The sequence below is a fragment of the Ochlerotatus camptorhynchus genome, unplaced genomic scaffold (assembly GCF_037179485.1).
Source record: "Ochlerotatus camptorhynchus isolate MF236.1 unplaced genomic scaffold, CSIRO-AGI_Acam_v1.1 ptg000339l, whole genome shotgun sequence".
NCBI lineage: Eukaryota > Metazoa > Arthropoda > Insecta > Diptera > Culicidae > Ochlerotatus > Ochlerotatus camptorhynchus.
Genome location: NW_027040827.1, coordinates 63,469 through 84,378, shown reverse-complemented (window position 1 = coordinate 84,378; position 20,910 = coordinate 63,469). Strand labels below are relative to the sequence as shown.

Sequence of the window (20,910 nt, the reverse complement as noted above, 5' to 3'; positions counted from 1 at the left end):
CAACGAACCACTTACAAATGCAATGTGTGTAGACTTTAAGAATGGATGAGGGCAATGCAACAACGTAAGCAATGCGTGAGATTATAACGAAAAAGGGAGGGGTTAATTTTTCCTCACTTTAGCGTGACATACTAAGGCTGTGAACCATTTGCCGAGTTAAATTTAACTCATGTTTAAAAGTGACATTGCGAAAATTATTCTCAATGTTCGAAAATCCCTGTACTGTCGATCGACCGGTTTTCGAGAAGACCTTATCCAAGGTTGTCAAAATTTAACTTCTTTTCTGTCAGAAGTAACCACGCTCGGATAGCAGGGTTAATCGATAACTTTCCATCTGTCAAATTTTAACCAATAGTTAAAATAATCCACCAAATGGTTCAGAGCCTAAATAGATGCCCCAATACATGTTGTTTTTTTCAAAATATCTCATAAAACTCCCTCTATTCATGTTTTTATACTTTCAGAGTCGCTTAGCAGGATGGCGGAACCATTAGTAACGTCATGCTGCCGTTGTTACTCCCTGCGGAGTGGTTCTATTATATCTGGCGTCATGGGAATTGTTCTGTCGATTATTTCCATAATCGTAATTTTCACCACCAGAGTTGAATTTAAAACTATTCTCATGGATTGGCTGCCACAGAATGTAGTGAAAATCATATTTGTGCTGAATCTCTGTATGACTATTTTGATTTCTCTATTAATGCTCCTTGGTGTATTTAAGGTAAGAGATAAGTGTATATTTTTTTATAATCATTTTTTTTTAAATAAATTTTGCCGCAAAAAAATTATTTATTCTATGCTTTTATTTTTTTATATTGCTTTCCGCTGATTAATTATTGGAAAATAGCTTATAGCACAGCAAATGAATCCAACTCATATTTGAGTACCGTTCACTAAAATCCGAAAAAAAGTAGGCCACTCATAGAATGAGTAAATTTATTCTCAAATAAAAGTAAATGTGACTCATATATGAGCAAATGTCACTCAAATATTAGTGAAATTTACTCATTCTACGAATGATCAACGGTTTTGCGAATTTAAATGAACGGTACTGAAATATAATTTGCTGTATTCAGTTTATTTATCCTTGATGACAACTTCTAGATTCCTCATATAAATTAATTGATAACCAGTTTCAAACGTGTTATAAACTAGTTATTCAAATTCTAAATACTGAAATACCATAATGACCCGATTTTGCCAGCCCCTCCGTGCATCAAACTTTCATCTTCCAATACTTTCACTTAACCGTGAGTCCAAATCTCTCTCAATCATCTTCAAAATGTATGTCAAACGTATAAAAAGATTAAAAAAAAAGAGGCTGGCAAAAAAATCATTACTGTCTAAGTTTTGGGATACATGAGCTTTCCAAAAAAATACTAGATATATAACAATACAACTAATTAAAAACAACTTAGTAGTAGTCCATTCCTAGTTGAGCATTCAGTCGGTTAACAACGTCCCGGTTTCAGTTGCGCGGCATCTAGTTTTTTTCGGTGTTTTTTCCGCCCGAGCGGTTTTTTTCACCCCCCATTGGGTGCCCCAAGTGACCAGTGTCCAACAGAGGAAGTGGAATTCCATCGGCCGAGCCCCTTGGAGTTACCATCCAGCTTTAATTCATCCCGGTAATCCATCACCGGAGTTAACGGCGTCGTCAAGTCCATCATTTTTTCACGCCGTCGCGAGGGTGTGCAAGTGATAGTGAAGCGTGTCGTATCACCAGCTTGCTGACCCACCAACACCAACCATCACCACCGGATAGCAGCGTGGACCAACACCAACGCACCACGTGATAACAGCGTTTCCACACACACGCTTTGTGCCGGTGTAGTTAAGTAGCGAATAAGTTTTATTTATTGCCCCTTTGTTTTAGTTTCCCCTTTCTCCCATCCCACGCAAATATTTTCTTCTTCTTCTTCTTTTTTCTCTTGTCCCTGTGTGTTCCCTGTGTGTAGTTGTTTTGTATCTATTGCGGTGGCAGTTGCCCCGCAATGGATGGTAATAGTGATGGCGGGGGGAATACCCTTCCTGCCCTTCCCACTGAAGACGAACTGTCCGACGTGGAAACGTCAGCCACGGTGAAGAAGTACACCGGAACCATCCCGAAGCGGCCCAGGCGAAAACGAGCACCGGAGCCCGTACCGCCTACCCCATCTCCTCCTACCCCGCCTAATCCATCGCCACCAACACCACCAGCACCGTCACCCCCCGCACCACCAAACCCGTTTCCCCCTACCCCACCTAATCCCTCTCCCCCCACACCGCCAAAACCGTCTCCCCCTACTCCGCCTAACCCCGCCAAGAAAACAAAAACTGCCCCCCGCCATAAGTCATACCCAGACGCCTCGACAGGCCCATGGGTTGTTTTTTTCCGACCCAAACAAAAACCGCTTAACGTTAACCAGATCGAAAAAGATCTATTCAAACGTTTCTCGTCAGTGACCGACATTTTGAAGGTGAGGCCAGACAAACTGCGCGTCACTGTTGGTAACCGCAAGCAGGCGAATGAGATTGTTGCCTGCGAGCTTTTTACGTTAGAGTACCGCGTTTACATTCCCAGTCGTGACGTGGAAATCGAAGGAGTGGTCACCGAAGCGAGTTTGACCTGCGATGACTTCTTGAAGAGGGGGGTTGGTGTCTTCAAGAACCCCGTTCTTCCAGAAGTCAAGATTCTTGACTGCACCCAAATGCAGTCAGCATCCCTCGACGGGACAAAAAAAATCTATTCGCTGACTGACTCGTTTCGAGTGACTTTCTCCGGATCGACTCTGCCAGATTACGTCCGAATTGGGAGGGTTCGACTTCCTGTGCGGTTGTTTATACCAAGGGTGATGAACTGCACCAAGTGCAAACAATTAGGCCACACCGCCGCCTTCTGCGGCAACAAGCCACGATGCGATCAGTGCGGCGAGAAGCATGCGGAGGGTGCTTGTGGTGCTCCTCCTAAATGTGTTTATTGTTTGGCACCTCCGCATCCTCTCGCAGATTGCCCGAAGTATAAACAGCAAGGAAAAAAACTTGAACGGTCTCTGAAGGCGCGCTCTCAGCGTTCCTTTGCGGAGATCTTGAAGACTTTTAATCCTCCTCCCAAAATCACTCCGGAAAAAGAAAACAATAATCCGTCTTCTCCCAGTTGACGAGGACGACACTGACTCAGAGGGCAATGACGGAAGTCCTTTTGTTTTCAAAGGTCCTTCAAGGAAGCGATCCAAGAATGACTCGCAGAAAACTAAAAAAACTGACTCCCAAGCCCACTTGGATAAATCAAGAGGTCACGGAAATAAACCGAAACCCAATCCACCGGGTTTTAAGCCTGTCGATTATGACAAAGAATTTCCGGGGCTTCCGGGAACATCTAAAACCCCAGATGTCCCAGTTTTGCAACCAGAACAGCAGAACGCCATGTTCACGCTTTCTGGAATTGTGGACAGCATTCTCGATCTGTTCAACATCACTGACCCTCTTCGGAGCATCATTAACATGATGCTTCCAATCGTGAAACCTTTTCTGAAGCAATTTGCTTCCAAGTGGCCCCTCCTTGCTTCATTCGTATCCTTCGATGGATAATTTTCCAAAAAATGATACGGTATCTCTCCTTCAATGGAATTGTAGAAGCATTTTACCAAAACTAGACATATTCAAATTTTTACTGCATAACATACACTGTGATGCGTTTGCTCTCTGCGAAACATGGCTCTCTCCAGATGTTAACCTTTCTCTTCACGACTACAACATTATCCGTCTCGATCGTGCAGATTCGTACGGTGGGGTGCTCCTAGGGGTCAACAAACAACACTCATTCTACAGAATCGACCTTCCTCCAGTGTCAGGTATTGAAATTGTCGCATGTCAGGTGAATATTAGAGGTAAAACCTTCAGTATTACCTCGTTATACATCCCTCCGAGAACGGCTGTTTCTCGGCGAGGGCTATCTGACATCTGCTCAGTGCTACCTGAGCCGCGGTTGATCTTAGGGGATTTTAATTCCCACGGTACAGGCTGGGGAGAGCTGTACGATGACAACCGCTCAACCATCATCTATGACCTATGCGACGATTTCAATATGACCATTCTAAACACCGGTGAAGTAACTCGAATAGCCAAACCTCCAGCAAGAGAGAGCAGACTAGACTTGTCACTCTGTTCGAACTCACTATCATTGGATTGCATGTGGGAGGTAATCCAAGACCCCTATGGTAGTGATCATTTGCCCATCAAAATTTCGATTTCCAACGGTTCATCTTCACAGTGTCCAATCAACATCGCGTACGATCTCACGAGAAACATCAATTGGGAAGAATACGCGAACGCGGTCCGTGACGGTTCAGAATCGGTCGACGTTCTCTCTCCGTTGGATGAGTACTCCTTCCTATCGCGGCTCATAGTGGATTGCGCGCTTCAAGCACAAACGAAGCCTGTTCCTGGCACTACCATTCGCAAACGTCCTCCCACTGTGTGGTGGGACCAGGACTGCACCGACGTGAATAAAGAGAAGTCTACCGCGTTTAAACAGTTTCGTAAATACGGTTCCCGCGAATACTTTGAGCGGTATACGGAGCTAGAGGAAAAGTTTAAGAGCTTGGTCAGGGCCAAAAAACGCGGTTACTGGCGTCGGTTCGTCGAAGGGCTATCGCGAGAGACTTCCATGCAAACGCTCTGGAATGTCGGCAGGAGAATGCGTAACGCGGCATCGTCGGTCAACGAGGGCAAGGAGTACTCTAACAAGTGGATTTTCGACTTCGCGCGTAAGGTTTGTCCCGATTCGGTTCCGGTCCGATGCAACACTCGCGATCCGCCGCTGGAAAACGATGACATGGACTCCCCGTTTTCGATGGTAGAATTCTCAATTGCTCTTCTTTCATGCAATAACTCAGCTCCGGGAATTGATCGAATCAAGTTCAACCTGCTCAAGAACCTTCCAGAAGTCACAAAGAGGCGATTGTTGAACTTGTTCAATCGATTCCTTGAGCTCAACGTTGTTCCGGATGATTGGAGACAAGTGAGAGTTATCGCCATCCAGAAGCCCGGTAAACCCGCTTCGGATCATAATTCGTACCGTCCCATCGCGATGCTGTCGTGTATTCGGAAGCTGTTAGAAAAAATTATTCTTCTTCGTCTGGACAAGTGGGTCGAGGCGAATGGCTTACTCTCAGATACGCAATTTGGATTCCGTAGGGGCAAAGGGACGAACGACTGCATTGCGTTGCTTTCAACTGAAATCCAATTAGCCTATGCTGAAAAACAGCAGATGGGTTCAGTTTTCTTGGACATTAAAGGGGCGTTTGATTCTGTTTGCATCGACATCCTTTCGGACAAACTCCATGCGAGTGGGCTTTCTCCGATTATCAACAATTTCCTGTTTAATTTGTTGTCCGAGAAACGAATGAGCTTCTCTCATGGTAACACGGAAATTGCACGAATCAGCTACATGGGTCTTCCACAAGGCTCATGTTTAAGTCCCCTCCTGTACAACTTCTATGTCAAAGACATTGATGAATGTCTGGCCGAAAATTGCACGCTAAGGCAGCTTGCAGATGACGGCGTGGTTTCCATGGTTGGACCAACAGCACCGGACCTGCAAGGACCATTGCAAGATACCTTGGATAATTTGTCTACTTGGGCAATGAATCTGGGTATCGAATTCTCTCCGGAGAAAACAGAGATGGTTGTTTTTTCTAGGAAGCTTTATCCAGCACAGTTTCAGCTTCAACTTATGGGTAGAACAATCACTCACAGCATGTCGTTTAAGTATTTAGGTGTCTGGTTCGATTCCAAGTGCACTTGGGGAAAACACATAGCGTATCTGAGGCAGAGATGCCAACAGCGAATCAATTTCCTTCGTTCCATTACCGGCACTTCATGGGGAGCCCATCCGGAAGATCTGATAAGACTCTACAAGACCACCATTCTCTCGATTTTGGAGTACGGTAGCTTTTGCTTTCAATCGGCGGCGGGGACGCACATATTGAAGCTCCAAAGGATTCAATATCGTTGCATTCGAATCGCGCTAGGTTGTATGCAATCGACGCATACCATGAGTCTTGAAGTTCTTGCGGGCGTCCTCCCCTTAACAAATCGTTTTGCGGATTTATCGTTCCGGTTCCTCATCCGCTGTGAAGTCATGAACCCGCTGGTGATCGAAAACTTTGAGAAGCTGCTAGAGCGGAATCCTCAAACACGATTCATGAGCTTGTACTACGAGTACATGACTCTGGACATCGGCCCCTCCTCGTTCAACCCCAATCGCGCTGTCTCCCATCATTTCAGTGGTTCTTCCGTGAGATTCGATCTCACAATGAGGCAGGAGATTCAAGGAATTCCAGAGCCTCACCGTGCCCTGATTGTCCCAACTATTTTTGCGAACAAATACCGCCACGTCCCCACCGAGAAGAGATTTTTCACAGATGGGTCGGTGATAAATGCGTCCACTGGTTTTGGAGTATTCCACGATCTTCATAGCGCCTCATACAAGCTTCAAAAGCCGTGTTCGGTATACGTTGCTGAACTAGCAGCTATATCGTACACGTTAGAGCGTATTGCCTCACTTCCACCTGACCATTATTTCATTTTTACGGATAGCCTAAGCTCCCTGGAGGCTATGCGTTCAATGAGGCCGATGAAGCACTCGGCGTATTTCCTCCAGGAAATACGATCGTCATTGAGTGCTTTATCAAACAGCTCACATGTCATCACCTTGGTATGGGTCCCTTCTCATTGCTCTATCCCGGGCAATGAGAAAGCGGACTCGCTGGCCAAGGTGGGCGCTATGGAAGGCGATATTTACGAGCGACAAATCGCCTACCACGAATTTTTCACGATTTCTCGTCAGCAAGTCCTCGCCAACTGGCAACAAAAGTGGAATGATGGTGATCTGGGAAGATGGCTACATTCTATTGTCCCACAGGTGTCGATCAAACCCTGGTTCAAAGGGTTGGATATGAGTCGTGATTTTATTCGTGTCATGTCCAGGCTCATGTCCAATCACTGTTCGTTAAACGCCCACCTCTTCCGTATTACGCTTGCCGACAGCAACTTGTGCACCTGTGGAAACGGTTATCACGACATCGAGCATGTTGTTTGGTCCTGCTCCTTGCATCATGAGGCGAGATCCGTTCTGTGTGATTCCCTTAGGGTCCGAGGAAAACAACCCTTTAAGCCAATTAGAGACGTCTTGGCTTGCCGTGATATCGACTTTATGAAGCTTATTTACGACTTTCTTAAAGCTGTTGATTTATGTGTTTAGTGTTTTGTGTTTTAGTCATCCTTTACGTTTAAGTTTTAAATTAGTTCAAAATGCTTTCCCTTGTCCTCCCTCCAAAAGATAAATAAATGTAATCCCTAATCTCGAGTAAACCGCGAGTAATCGGCCCCCGTTCTACTAACATTAGTTGTAAGAAAATGATATTCACACACAATTATGTAAAAATATTCGGCTCCGCAAAGCTAACGCATTTGAGCCTTGACAAATAAATGGATTATAAAAAAAAAAAAAAAAAAACTTAGTAGTTCCATGAAACTTCGCTTTATTGTTCGCTAGAGGCAATTAACCAAGTTTGTGCTGGAATTCGGTTATTTGTACTCTTGCCTAATTTTTCTAAATGGCGTATTTCATCCTAATTTCAATAAATCATACCGTTGAGAAAAGGTTAAAACAATTTACTAAAAGTTGATGATCTTCAATTTTGGTCAATTTTTATTGTATCTATTTTAGAAAAGTTTACATTTTTGATGTGCTTTAAATTAAACATAAAAATGCACTATTTTGTTATCGAGATTTTTAACGGTTTTAAATGTTTTAACGAAATTTGTTATTTATTTTTCAGTTTCGAAAAATAAAATCATTCGTTAGTGTGCGTGGAATTGCTCAATATGTTGCCGTGTGGAATTATAACCTATAACATAGGCAAACAGACATAACTGTTGCAAGTTTTTCATCGAACACGCATTGAACGGTCAATTTAAATGTTTTTTAGTTAGTAGTACCGCCACCTGTGGCGCACATAGTCAATTCGCTTGCGTTTGACGATTAAACACTACAGCCATCTGTTATGTCCATCATAGTATACTCGACAGATGGCAGTAGTGTTTTAGCGACGATGTTTTATATTGAAAAATACTCAATGAGTTGTGTCTGTTTGTCTGTGCCTGTAACTTGTATGTATAACAGCCATTCCATAGCAAAACTATATAGAGCATTTCCAACCCAAACGCTAAAAAATATGTCAAATTTGTCTCGACCCCTTCCGATTTGAATGAAATATTGGTTCAATGGTGCCATTTTTCAATTAAATATGATTTTTTTTTCTACACAGTAACTTTTAAAAAGGGTGTATTAAAAAAATGATAATAGTTTTTCAAAAAATCATAACGTGAATACTATTGATTTGGTCAAAATGATATCTGAAAAGAAGTTGTAGGTAGTTAAATTATCTTTGAGGAAAAAATACACTTAAATAAAAAAAATTAGTAAATTATTATTAAAACCGTAAAATGTTGATTATCTCAAAATACCCCCCTCCCATCTTTATATTTTTTTATCAAGAAAACTGAAGAAATGTTATACAATTTGGTGAAGAGTTTAGGCTGGTAACTTGCTTAAAAAATAATTTTTTTTAGTTTTTGTTATTTTTAAAGTTTATGACATTGTATTTTTTTAGTAAAATAGTAATTTAATTGAATATTTGGCAATTTGGTTGTTTGAAACTGCAGTGATATTTTCGAGTTCCTGGAATTGGTTTCACTTACTTAAAAATTGGATCGAAATCCTTGTCAGCCTTTTTGTATTCTTCCGTAGAAACATAATGAAATGGCATTTTGTTTGAAGATCCTATTTACGGCTATTTGACCAGTCAAACAGTTGTTTGGGGTTCGTTATAGGGTGCTCGTGTAGCCTTGCCAAAACTTGCTCGGATTGCTTTTCTATTAAGAGTACCTCCAATTGCATCACAAGGACCTTTGCCGTGTGAACTTGCAAAAAAAAACCGCCATTCAATTTCTACATTATGGTTATCTTTAAATCCACAAAGGCTAACATTTTTTTTAATGTTTTTGTATTGCGATGCTGCTCCATCTGATATAAAAATAATCGTTTGAACTGCTATTTGCGACTTTAAAAATTCTAATCATTTTGAGATAAACAACTGAACTGCTCCTGCGTCATGCTTTGAAATGTCGTTCTTTTTATTTGGGTGGAATATGTTGCAAGTGTTTCTTGGTTTATTTTTACTGTAGACTGTAGACCTTCGTTGATTTCATTTTAATTTATTCTACACCTTTTTTTTTAGAAAAACCATTTCCTTATGATGCCATGGGTGATACTTGGAATTATGTTGGTAATCGGATTGTTAATTAGCGTGATATATACTGCTGTGGTATATTTCATCGATGGGTTCGTGCTCGGAGGCACTCTATGGATTGTTATTGGTTTGCTGTCAGTTGGTAAGTATGACAATAAATATAATGAATATGAATTGAACAATGTCATGATTATCAATTGATCAATAGCTGTGGTTGGACATAAATCATACTTTGATTGCTATTGATTCCAAAGCCATGGTATTTTTGCTAAAGCTGTTTACAAAGCCCGTGAATTTTTTTTCTACTCAAAAAAGTTCAAAGTAAGTAGTATACAGGTGATTGTTCTTACATACTTGGAGCCAAGCATAGTTGATTGCACTAATACTTGTGCATTTATAGATGTCTATAGCTAAACTTTAAAGCCCAAAGAACTTGTCAACCCGGTAAGGTTTTGGTAGAAAAATATTGAAAGACTTCTGTTTCTCATACAACGTGTTTATTAACTTTTTCGATGATTTTATGCGTGAATAAAATAATTTACGTTTTAGGGGAAATGGCTCTAGTGTTGGCCTATGTGGATCTAAGATTGAGCCCATCGCCCAAAAAAAAATGTGCTTTTTATCTATTTTATCTAGATGAACGCGTCATTGGGACGGTACTTTTGGATATTTTTGGTCGCTATTGAAAACTTAGTCCATTGCTGAATTTATGAATGGGTCCAAATTAGGGGAATTTAATGGCCGACATTACATCCATTTCCGCTTTATTAAATATTCGTAATTCTTAAAATCAATCGTTGAAATTGGTTACGATAGGTAGATTTTGACTTTGTTCACCCATTGCAACAATTAAATTCAAAGTACATTTCTTCAAAAACAGAAGCATTTTCTCCTATACCTCGCCGTGCATAGATTAGAAATCTACATCATCATGTATAGGCAATGTATTTGTTGTATTGTAGAAACAATTAGCAAGTAGATAACCAAACCCGGAATCATAAGCACAGCCACATAATTTAAAATTATAGCAGAAACTATGTACGTAAAACAAAGCCTGAAGTAAAGTTTAAATACTCATAGGACCAAAGAGTGTTAAAGTGAATATAATAAAAATAAACGAAAGAAGTCATGTTTAATATTCAGTACTGCATCTAAAATGTCTATTTATAAAAAAAAACCGAAAAAAATTGGACATAAAAATCCCTTGAATTTGGCTTTGGATGTGTATGGCAAACATGCTTTAGCATATACAAACTAATAAATAATTCAGATGATCCATGAAAACAAGGTGAAAATCCCTAAAAAAGTGTGAATGATCTATGGAAAATGTGTAAAATTTAGCATCAGATTTATAAATGTGTATCAAATGATGAATGATGAAATGATAATGAATGAGCATTGAAATTGTACGAATTACCCATACCCGAGTAGGTGAGAATAGCAAACCAATAGCAAGTTTTGCTATCAAAAATAGAATATCAGAACATCTCAATTTGTTATTAGTTTGATTGAAATAAGAGTTAAAATATCAAAAATAATAACGGAAACCGTTCGGGAGAAAAACTAAATAATAGCAAATCTTGTTATTGCAATATCAAACTAAGAACAAAAAAATCAAAAAAGTCCAAAACATATTTAGATATTATTAAGATATTAAGAACTAATCTTGAAATTGATGTTAACTAATAATTATTAATAATATTAACTAATAAGAACTAATTAGGAATAAATTCAGTTGTTCGGATTGAATAACAAAATAATAGCAGCTTTAGCTATTCTTCTTAGAGAGCTTAATAATAGTATTTTTTTCAGTCGAGAATCAGTTTTACTGATAATAACAATTCGGCAAAGCTTTTTTTATTTGTAATAATAATAACGATAAAATCAACATGAAATAGAAACGTAACTTTCTAAAAAAAAACGAACAATGGCTGAACAAAACAGATTTGAAGTGTTGTTAATATATTGAAGTGTTATTAATAATATTGTTTACATTGCTGGCCAACAACTGCACTCCAAAAAGTTATGTCATAATATTTATTCATATGAACTAACAGATATTATTAAAGTAATGCGAGTCAACGACACAATACGTCAATGTATAAATATATGCATGAAAATGAACGATCGATCATTGCAGTTTATTTCTAAATGTAAAATCCATACACAAATTGATTGATTTATGGGTCCACATTTCAAGTATTTATGGTATTTATATTACGTAAGTCTTTAAAATCTGTCGATCATATACAAAGTACAAACTAAAAATAAACACCTATCATTAAAATAAAATAAAATAAAAATGTCTGAAACATTGAAATGAAAGTAGAGTCTAAAAATGGAAAAGAATATTAATATGATGCCAATAGCAAAATATGATACAATATCATAAATTGTTGTCGAGTTTTTATTCGACTGTTTTATGACTCAAAATTTTAATATCATGAAAATAACAAATTTTGATGTGATATCATATTTTGTTATTAGATTGTTATTATGTGTTATGGGTAAATAACATAATAATATCAAGATAAGCTATGATAGTAAAATTTGCAATTGGTTAGTTCTTGGTTTGCTATTTTCATCTACTCGGGTAAACATATTGTAAATGATCCATAACACGTTGAACAATGAACCTTAAACTAACAAAATTGATCCATAGAAAACCACGTTTATGCATTAAAATATGTAGATATGATCCATAAAGTAGGCATGTATGTTTCATATTTATTTTAATTTTGATCTCAAACCTTTAAAAATGGCTCATTTACTGCTTAGCTACTCAAATGTACTGTCCTACCTTTTTTTAATCAGAGGAATATGCTTCCAAAATAAGCTTCTATAAGAATCTTCTTATGGGGAAGCTTAGCGCACCTGGCATGTTTTGATTTTTTCTAAAAATATCGGAAAAGAGTTCAACTAAATAATTTTTTCCTTAGATTCACGAATAAAATTAAATGCAAAATATTTATTTTGCCTCATCATGAAAAAAAGTTCAATTCTAAATTAACCCGAACGGTTGATTTTTGCAGTTTTTTTTTGAGTCCAACTTTGTGCCATGATGACTTTAAAAAAATTGTTTATTTTATTTAAAAAATTGAAAAAGAAAACTAATTATTTTATATTTTATAAGTTTTTTTTCTATAGTTTAAAAAAAATGAACGTAGTTCTAGTTTCAGTGTGACTATATTTTTCTTAAATTCCTAATTTTTTAAATTAAAAAAAACTATTTTCCTGAGAAAATTGACACATGTCAACATATTTTTCTATCTCATCATGCAACAAAATTGAACCCTGAGCAAAATGTGTTTTTTTGATTTATTTCCCGATTCTTGAGAAAATTCACATGTAAAAATATTTTTTCTATCTCATTATAAAAAAATTTGGACTCTCAGCAAAACCGAGAGCTCGATGTTTTGTGGTATTTCATGATGACTTACAAAAGATGTTTTAGTACGTGTTCATATCTTTTTTAATATTTTTAGAAAAAAATCAAAATGTAATTATATTTTTCGGAGCGGTAAACTTCCTTTCAAGAAGCTTTATCTAGAAGGGTGTATATAAGTCTATTTGTTTGCTTAAATCATCATAAGACTGGCCCACATTTATTTGGGGGAAATTTATTATCATTTTTTTCAACGGGCCAATCCCTAGATTTGTGCCATTAGGTGAAAAAACCACTCTCTGAAAATTATAGGTCATTCGGATGTAACACGAGCTGGCGCTTTTGATATAAAGTTTATATGGGGATATTGGTTGAAATGTATGGAGAAATTACATTCCTACACTCTTTCGTGCATAGAACTGGATCAGCAAACTCGATTAAGCTCAGAATTTCAGCACACGTAGAATAAACTATAAGAAACAACTTTGCTCAAGACAGCATCACGATTCAAGTTAGTATTATGGAGATATTAATTATGTGCATTCTGCTCGTATATTGCAACAAAAGTTCATATTTTCCACTGGCCAACATCCAGGTTCGTGTCTTTTGGTGCGAAACCACTCTCTGAATGTTTCAGCTCTTTTTGACGTTACACGAGCTGGCGATTTTAGTTTAAAGTTCATATAGGAGACTTGGTTGACATTTTCATATAAAAAATGCTCATACACATTCAAAAGCGAATGTCTAAATAAAACTGACTGGATTCATGATGCAATGTTCAGCAAAGTTGTTACTCATTAATTGAACTACAAGTTTTGAAAATCTGAATCAAATCGAGCATAAGGGAACTTTTTTATGGTCGATTGAGTGTAGGAGGGGCATTTTTTCATGTATTTTATCCAAATTCCCCATACAAAATTCAAGCTAAAAGCGCCAGCTCGTGTTACATCCGAATGAGCTGAAATATCCAGAGAGTGGTTTTCTTACCTAATGGCACAAATGTAGGGGTTGGCCCGTGGAAAATTAGAACTTTTATTTTTGTGGGCCAGTCTAATCAGCATGACAGCATGGTTTTTTAAAATCAGTTCATCTTAGAATGTTGGGAAGAACTTCCGTGAAAACTTCGAGAAGAAGTTTCAAGAATGTAACAAGAATTCTACCGTCAAAGACGTGTACAAAACTTCCAGGACAATTATAGCATTGATGATTTTATAACCAAACCTTTGAACATACCAGTATTGCCTTTAAATAATCTACAATTTCAAAAAAATCAAGTTGATTTGCTCGACAGGTGCTCGATTAATTTCATTCCGGTTTATGGTCTTTCATTAGAGTACTGACCACTAATTTGCGGTTGCTATGTTGACATAGCATATTGTTTATTCTACTTGGCTTCATCGTGTCCGTACATGAGCAGTTTCCTTATTTAAGGGAGAATAGTCCATAATGCACCCCTGGGGTAAAATTCCCACTTATAGAAAAACAGCGATAACATTTCCTCAGATGCATTTTAAGGGTAACGGATTGTGTTTGTTTTCAACAGAAGGTTTTACAAATAATTATTGATCATAAAATACTGATTCCTTTAAAAAATAGCATTTTGTGCAAAACATGACAGAGTTGTTAAAATCATCGACTGTAAATTAAGCTTTAAAAACAGCATACACCGCAAAAAAATTGAACGAATTCACTTTTCGTATATTATTTAGATGTTTTATTTTATGAATCACAGTTAATCACTCTATTGAGACCTTATTTCTGATGTAACATAAAGGAATAATCGTTTGGAATACCTCAATGTTGTGGTGCTTTTTTGGCCATTGTCTTGTCCCAATGTTGTGGTGCATATTGCACCATGAATCAGGCGTTTTGCCTCGCTATCATTTTGGAACCAATTTATAAAATACCTTGAAAATCATGGAATATCATGGTTTTGTAGTTCTAAATCACTCGATCTTCGTAGAAAAAATGATAATGAACCATACACCATTACTTTCTTCTTTTTTCTTTTTTTTTTTTTTTAACTCTTTATTTGTTCCAAATTCAAAATAAATTACATTTCATTTTAACCTAGGTGCTCCAGTTACTGCAGTAACGTACCAGCCTTAATTGTTATGATATATATCTAAGTGTTTTTACATTGTTCATGTCTTGGCAATTCAGTATTTTAAACAGGTTTTTTAACCTGCATGTCAGTATAACAATTGATATCTTAAAACTAAAAACTAAAACTAAATCTTATCTAAGTATAAAGGGAATTAATCGTTGCAATTGAGGATTGCAACGATTTTTGCCTGAAATTATTAATTATTTTGTTGGACATTTGTGCTAAAGTCTCAACATTCGAAATTCTATGTACTTCGGTTGTACTGTACCAGGGAGGCAGCTTCAAAATCATTTTCAGAATTTTGTTCTGAATCCTTTGAAGTGCTTTTTTCCTGGTAGTGCAGCAACTAGACCATATTGGCACAGCGTAAAGCATGGTCGGTCTAAAAACTTGTTTAAATATTAGAAGTTTATTCGTCAGGCAAAGTTTGGATTTCCTGTTTATAAGAGGATACAAACATTTTATATATTTGTTACATTTGGCTTGAATGCCCTCAATGTGATCTTTAAAAGTAAATTTTTGGTCAAGAACTAATCCAAGATATTTCACTTGGTTTGACCAGGAAATTGGAACTCCGTTCATAGTGACTATGTGACTACTACTAGGTTTCAAAAAGGAAGCCCTGGGCTTATGTGGAAATATTATAAGTTGAGTTTTGGAAGCGTTTGGAGAAATCTTCCATTTTTGTAAATAAGAAGAGAAAATATCTAAACTTTTCTGAAGTCTGCTGCAAATAACACGAAGACTTCTTCCTTTAGCGGAAATGCCTGTGTCATCAGCGAACAAAGATTTGTGGCAACCCTGAGGCAAATCAGGGAGGTCCGAAGTGAAAATGTTATACAATATAGGCCCAAGAATGCTACCCTGAGGAACTCCTGCTCTAACAGGTAGTCGATTAGATTTGGTATTTTGATAATTTACCTGCAGAGTTCTGTCAGTTAAATAATTTTGAACTAATTTCATAATGTAAAGTGGAAAATTAAACTTTTTCAATTTAGCAATCAAACCTTCATGCCAAACACTGTCGAAAGCCTTTTCTATGTCTAGAAGAGCAACTCCAGTTGAGTAGCCTTCCGATTTGTTTGAACGAATTAAATTGGTAACTCTCAAGAGTTGATGAGTAGTTGAATGCCCATGGCGAAATCCAAACTGCTCATCTGCAAAAATTGAGTTCGTATTGATGTGAAGCATCGTTCTATTTAAAATTATCTTTTCAAAAAGTTTACTTATTGAAGAAAGCAAACTTATTGGACGGTAGCTAGAAGCTTCAGCTGGATTTTTATCCGGCTTCAAAATTGGAACAACTTTTGCATTTTTCCATTTATCAGGAAAGTATGCCAAATGGAAACATCTGTTAAATAATTTTACCAAGAAAGACAAGGTACTCTCTGGGAGTTTTTTGATGATGATATAGAAAATTCCATCATCACCTGGAGCTTTCATATTTTGAAAATTTTTAGTTATAGACCTTACTTCGTCCAAATCAGTCCCCCAGGAATCATCAAAAATATTTTCCCGAGAGAAAATATTCAGAAAATCCCGAGCAACCTAATTCTCAATAGGACTAGTAAGACCCAAACTGAAATTATGGGAACTCTCGAATTGCTTAGCAAGTTTCTGAGCTTTTTCCAAATTTGTGATCAAAATTTTACCACCTTCTTTAAGCGCTGGAATTGGCTTTTGAGGTTTTTTCAAAATTTTTGTGAGTTTCCAAAAGGGTTTGGAACTCGGGTCTAATTTAGAAATATTAATTTCAAAAGTTTTGTTCCTCAGGGCAGAGAATCGCTTTTTAATTTGTTTTTGCAAATCCCGCCAGATAACTTTCATGGCAGGATCGCGTGTTCTTTGATATTGTCTCCTACGGACATTTTTAAGACGGATCAAGAGCTGAAGATCATCGTCTATTATAATTGAATCGAATTTAACCTCGCATTTTGGTACTGAGGCAGCTCTTGCTTCAACTATAGAAGTAGTCAGAGATTCAAGAGCATAATTAATTTCATCTTTGGTTTGCAAAGGAATGTTTGGATCGAAGTTATATTCCATAAATGTTCGATACTGCTCCCAATCAGCTCTATGGTAATTGAAAGTAGAGCTGTTGGGATTACAAATTATTTCTTGGGATAATTCAAAAGTTACTGGAAGGTGATCAGAACCGAAGTCAGCATGGGTAACCTATTGGCTACAAAGTTGACATGAATCAGTTAAGACCAAATCAATAGTGGAGGGATTTCTTGCAGAAGAAAAGCATGTTGGGCTGTTTGGATATTGAATAGTGTAATAACCTGCAGAACAATCATCAAACAGAATATTACCATTGGAATTGCTTTGAGCATTATTCCATGAGCGGTGTTTTGCATTAAAATCACCAATAATGAAGAATTTAGACCTATGACGGGTAAGTTTCTGGAGGTCAAACTTGAGAAAATTCTTTTGCTGGCCTACGCATTGGAATGGCAAATAGGCAGCTATAAACGTAAGTTGTCCAAATTTTGTTTCAACAGAAACTCCCAAAGTTTCAAAAACTTTGGTTTCAAATGAAGAAAGTATTTTGTGTTTGATTCGTCTATGAATAATGATGGCAACGCCACCACAGGGTCCATCAAGACGATCATTTCTATAAATCAAGTAATTTGCGTCCTTCTTAACCTTATGGGCAGGTTTAAGGAACGTTTCAGTTATAACGGCAATATGCACGTTATGAACTCTCAAAAAGTTAAAAAGCTCGTCTTCATTATCTTTAAGAGATCGAGCATTCCAATTTACAATATTTAATGCTTTAAAATCCATTGCTGAATTTTAAAGTCATGACAATATTATTTGCAAATTTTACTCCAGTTTGAATAGCATCAAACATGGAGTTAGATTTAAGCATATCAGAAATCATGTCAATTAATGAATTCTGTAAAAATTCCATTTTGGGGGCAGTAATGCTTTCTAAGTCAAAATTGTCAAAATTTCCGTTAGAACGTTGGTTAGTATTTTGATTTCTACCCGCTGCAATAGCAGCATAGGTAGCTCCATTAACTCGCTGAACATTGTTAGCAGCGAGGGGAGTAGGTACAGATGAAAAATTTGAAGCAGAGGTGAAATTTGTACCTACGGGTACGAATGTAGAATTTGTTCCTCGCTGACCGTTGTTAACAGCAGAGGAATTTGTACCTGGTCGGAAACGTGGAGCGTTTCCTACCTGGCGGTTAGAACGAGATTGTAGGATCGCTTTGCGAGTCTTACATTCCCAAAAATTGGATTTGTGGTTTTCACCACAATTTGAACATTTAAATTTCTTAGGATCTTCCTTCACAGGACAGTCGTCCTTTGCGTGAGAGGAATCACCACAATTCATGCATTTAGCTGGCATGTAGCAATTTTTAGTTCCGTGACCCCATCCCTGGCACTTACGGCACTGGGTGAGGTTTTGGAAATTTCCTCCAGTCTTCCTGAAGTGTTCCCACTTCACTCGGACATGGAGCATAAGGCTAGCTTTTTCTAAGGCCTTAAGGTTGTTTAGTTCACTAGACTTGAAGTGAGCTAAATAAAAATCATTAGAAATCCCGTTGCGCGAATCGCCAGGACGGGATTTCATTTTCATTTTGATTACTTGGAGTGGCACAACTCCAAGTAATTTTGCCAGTTCATCTTTGATCTGATCCAGGGATTCACCACTGGGCAGTCCTTTCATGACAACCTTGAACACACGTTCAGTTTTGGTGTCGTAAGTAAAAAATTTGTGCTTCTTCTCAGTAAGATACTTGAGAAGACATTTAAATCCGTCCAAGGTTTCAGCCAATACACGGCATTCACCCCGACGTCCAATTTGTAGTGAAAACTTAACTTTCACGAAATTCAAAAGTTCCATGCGAAGAGCATGGAAATCGGTAGTGGTTATCACAATAGGGGGAATCTTTTCCTTTTTGGCATTAAGCCGGGAAAGTTTACTAGAATTTTTCTTGGATGATGGATCATTCTCATCATCCGTGAGCAAATCAAATTGATTACTCAAATTAATTTCATCAGAAGGGGGGTCAAGAGTTTGCCCCTTTCTTTTGCGTTTAGGCGCCATGGCGGCAGTAAATTTTTATCCAGATCGACTTCCAAGCAGATTACTATAAGAATCTGAAGGATCGAAGAGGAATTTTCCAAATCGATATCCAAGAAGGATTACCTCGGGTAGGGTCCAAACAAGGATCGAAGAGGAATAAGAGTTGAACAAGGTAGAAAATTTTTACAGGTTGAGCACTGAAAAGTGCTGTTTAAATTTGTTGTAGCTTTAGGTAGTAGTAACACTTCCTTCAGCAAAAAGCAAATAGATCCGCACGGGAAGAGAGCACGATGCGGACTGATTACTTTCTTCTTGATTTTATCTTCCATACGCCAGAAATTGACGATTTTTCTTAAACGGTGCGTTTTGCACCATCCTACCATACTCTGTTCATGTTCATGGTGCTATGATTTATTTTTTCTATGCACTGATGGTCGTCTTCAAAGATAGGCTCTGAAACTTGAAGCCTCGAGTGTAGGCTAGAAGTTTCTTATGTGTATCATCAATATTGGTGCAGCAAATGAGTGTGTAAAATAGGCCGTGATATTTTACTCGTCCGTTGGATTAAGGACCGTGTGGAAAAAACTGTTCATAGCACTTGATGCTTCGATTAAGAATGTATTGCTTTATTTACTGCAGGGAAAAAATAGTGAGGGGCCATGCATTAATTATGTCCCGATAAGTTGAGGAAACATGTACCGCCTCCACACTTTCGTGACGTTTTTCATGTACCAAGTACATTGCTTGTCAATGAATCTTACACCCCACCCTTCCTTCTTGGAGCTTGACATAATATGTGCGTCATCCCTGACAGACGGGTAATAAATATACATTTTTTTTTACTAAGCCTGTGTTGCTAAGCCTGTGCTAAGCCATTGCTTAGCGTTAAGATGCATAATTGACTGACACTAATTGCATTTTTTTCTTTCCAGTTATCTATACTTACATGTGGGCAGTTGTATACAGCTTTTTTGTTGTACAGAAGAACGAAAACGAACGTGGACAGTACTCCAAGCAACCATACCGTCGATAAACTAGTACAAACATTAAAGCAAAGGAATTAATCGCTTTACCGTGCCTTGAAATAGCATATTAATGGTAGAAACTAACTTTTTATTTATTTTACTATAAGTCCGTCATATAACTCATATTTGTTAAGTTTTGAAAATTTTTAATATGCGCGTAACACTTACTTCTTGTAGTTTAATAAAAATTAATAACTGATCTGAAATTGTTTTTTTGTTCTTATTTCTCCGAAAGTTATTCAATAAGCTACATACTGAGAGAACAGTGCTAAATGATTCCGAAATTGATACGTTGCTGCAAAGTAAAGACTTAATTTATAATAATATTAAGTATGTATGGGGAAATGGCTCTAGTGTTGGCCTATGGATTTAAGGTTGTGCCCATTGCTAAAAATCCGCTATTTATCAATTTTATCTAGATGAACGCGGTATTGGGACGGCACTAATGGATATTTTTGGTCGCTATTGAAAATTTATTCGATTGCTGAATTTATGCATGGGCCCAAATTAGGTGCATTTAGGTCGACATTGCATCCATTTCCTCTATAATATCTTAACCAGATTAGCAAACAAAAACGAAATGGTTTCAGTTACAGATATAAATTCCCTCTACAGTTTACAGTTGCTTCACAGCGATATAAATGTGAAAAAGCTTCAGTGTCCACCTAAAATATTCATAAGTATTCTCAGCGATCAAGAGTTCATGAATAATCAACAAAGCATCCTATTACACTAGCAACCACACAATATGATGCTATCATAATTTTATGCAATAATGATTTTCAATGAACTCCCGACATTCAGTCACTTACTACTAAATCAAGGCTTCTTCCAAATAAGTTTCAATTTTTTTTTCATCTAATGTGTAATTTAGTTCTTTATAGCCGTAATACGCGCAAAAGTCTCAAACCTGTGTAGACTACTCAAAATAACTATTTTTGACGTAGGACTATACTGCCGGTAATCGCAAGTCAGTTCCATCTGCATTTTTATCAATTTTGAGTTAGCATCATTATTCAGTTTATCTTTCTATGTTTTTTGAGATATGCTATTGA

The 20,910-nt window shown here is 37.5% G+C and overlaps 1 protein-coding gene across 1 annotated transcript; it reads left to right on the top strand.

Annotated features, from left to right (window-relative positions):
• Positions 1 to 467: 467 nt before the first annotated feature.
• Positions 468 to 19,920, top strand: LOC135708887 (uncharacterized). Its single transcript, XM_065231069.1, has 3 exons — positions 468 to 721; positions 9,285 to 9,438; positions 19,763 to 19,920. The coding sequence occupies exons 1-3, from the start codon at positions 479 to 481 to the stop codon at positions 19,861 to 19,863; spliced, it is 498 nt and encodes a 165-aa protein (XP_065087141.1). The 5' UTR covers positions 468 to 478; the 3' UTR covers positions 19,864 to 19,920.
• Positions 19,921 to 20,910: the final 990 nt, after the last annotated feature.

What these genes read in the sequence shown, in the direction of transcription:
- LOC135708887 (XM_065231069.1), top strand. Translation starts at nt 479, where the DNA reads ATGGCGGAACCATTAGTAACGTCATGCTGCCGTTGTTACTCCCTGCGG. An exon ending in TGCTCCTTGGTGTATTTAAG is followed by an intron (nt 722 to 9,284) that starts GTAAGAGATAAG and finishes CTTTTTTTTTAG; the next exon opens with AAAAACCATTTCCTTATGAT. An exon ending in TATTGGTTTGCTGTCAGTTG is followed by an intron (nt 9,439 to 19,762) that starts GTAAGTATGACA and finishes TTTTCTTTCCAG; the next exon opens with TTATCTATACTTACATGTGG.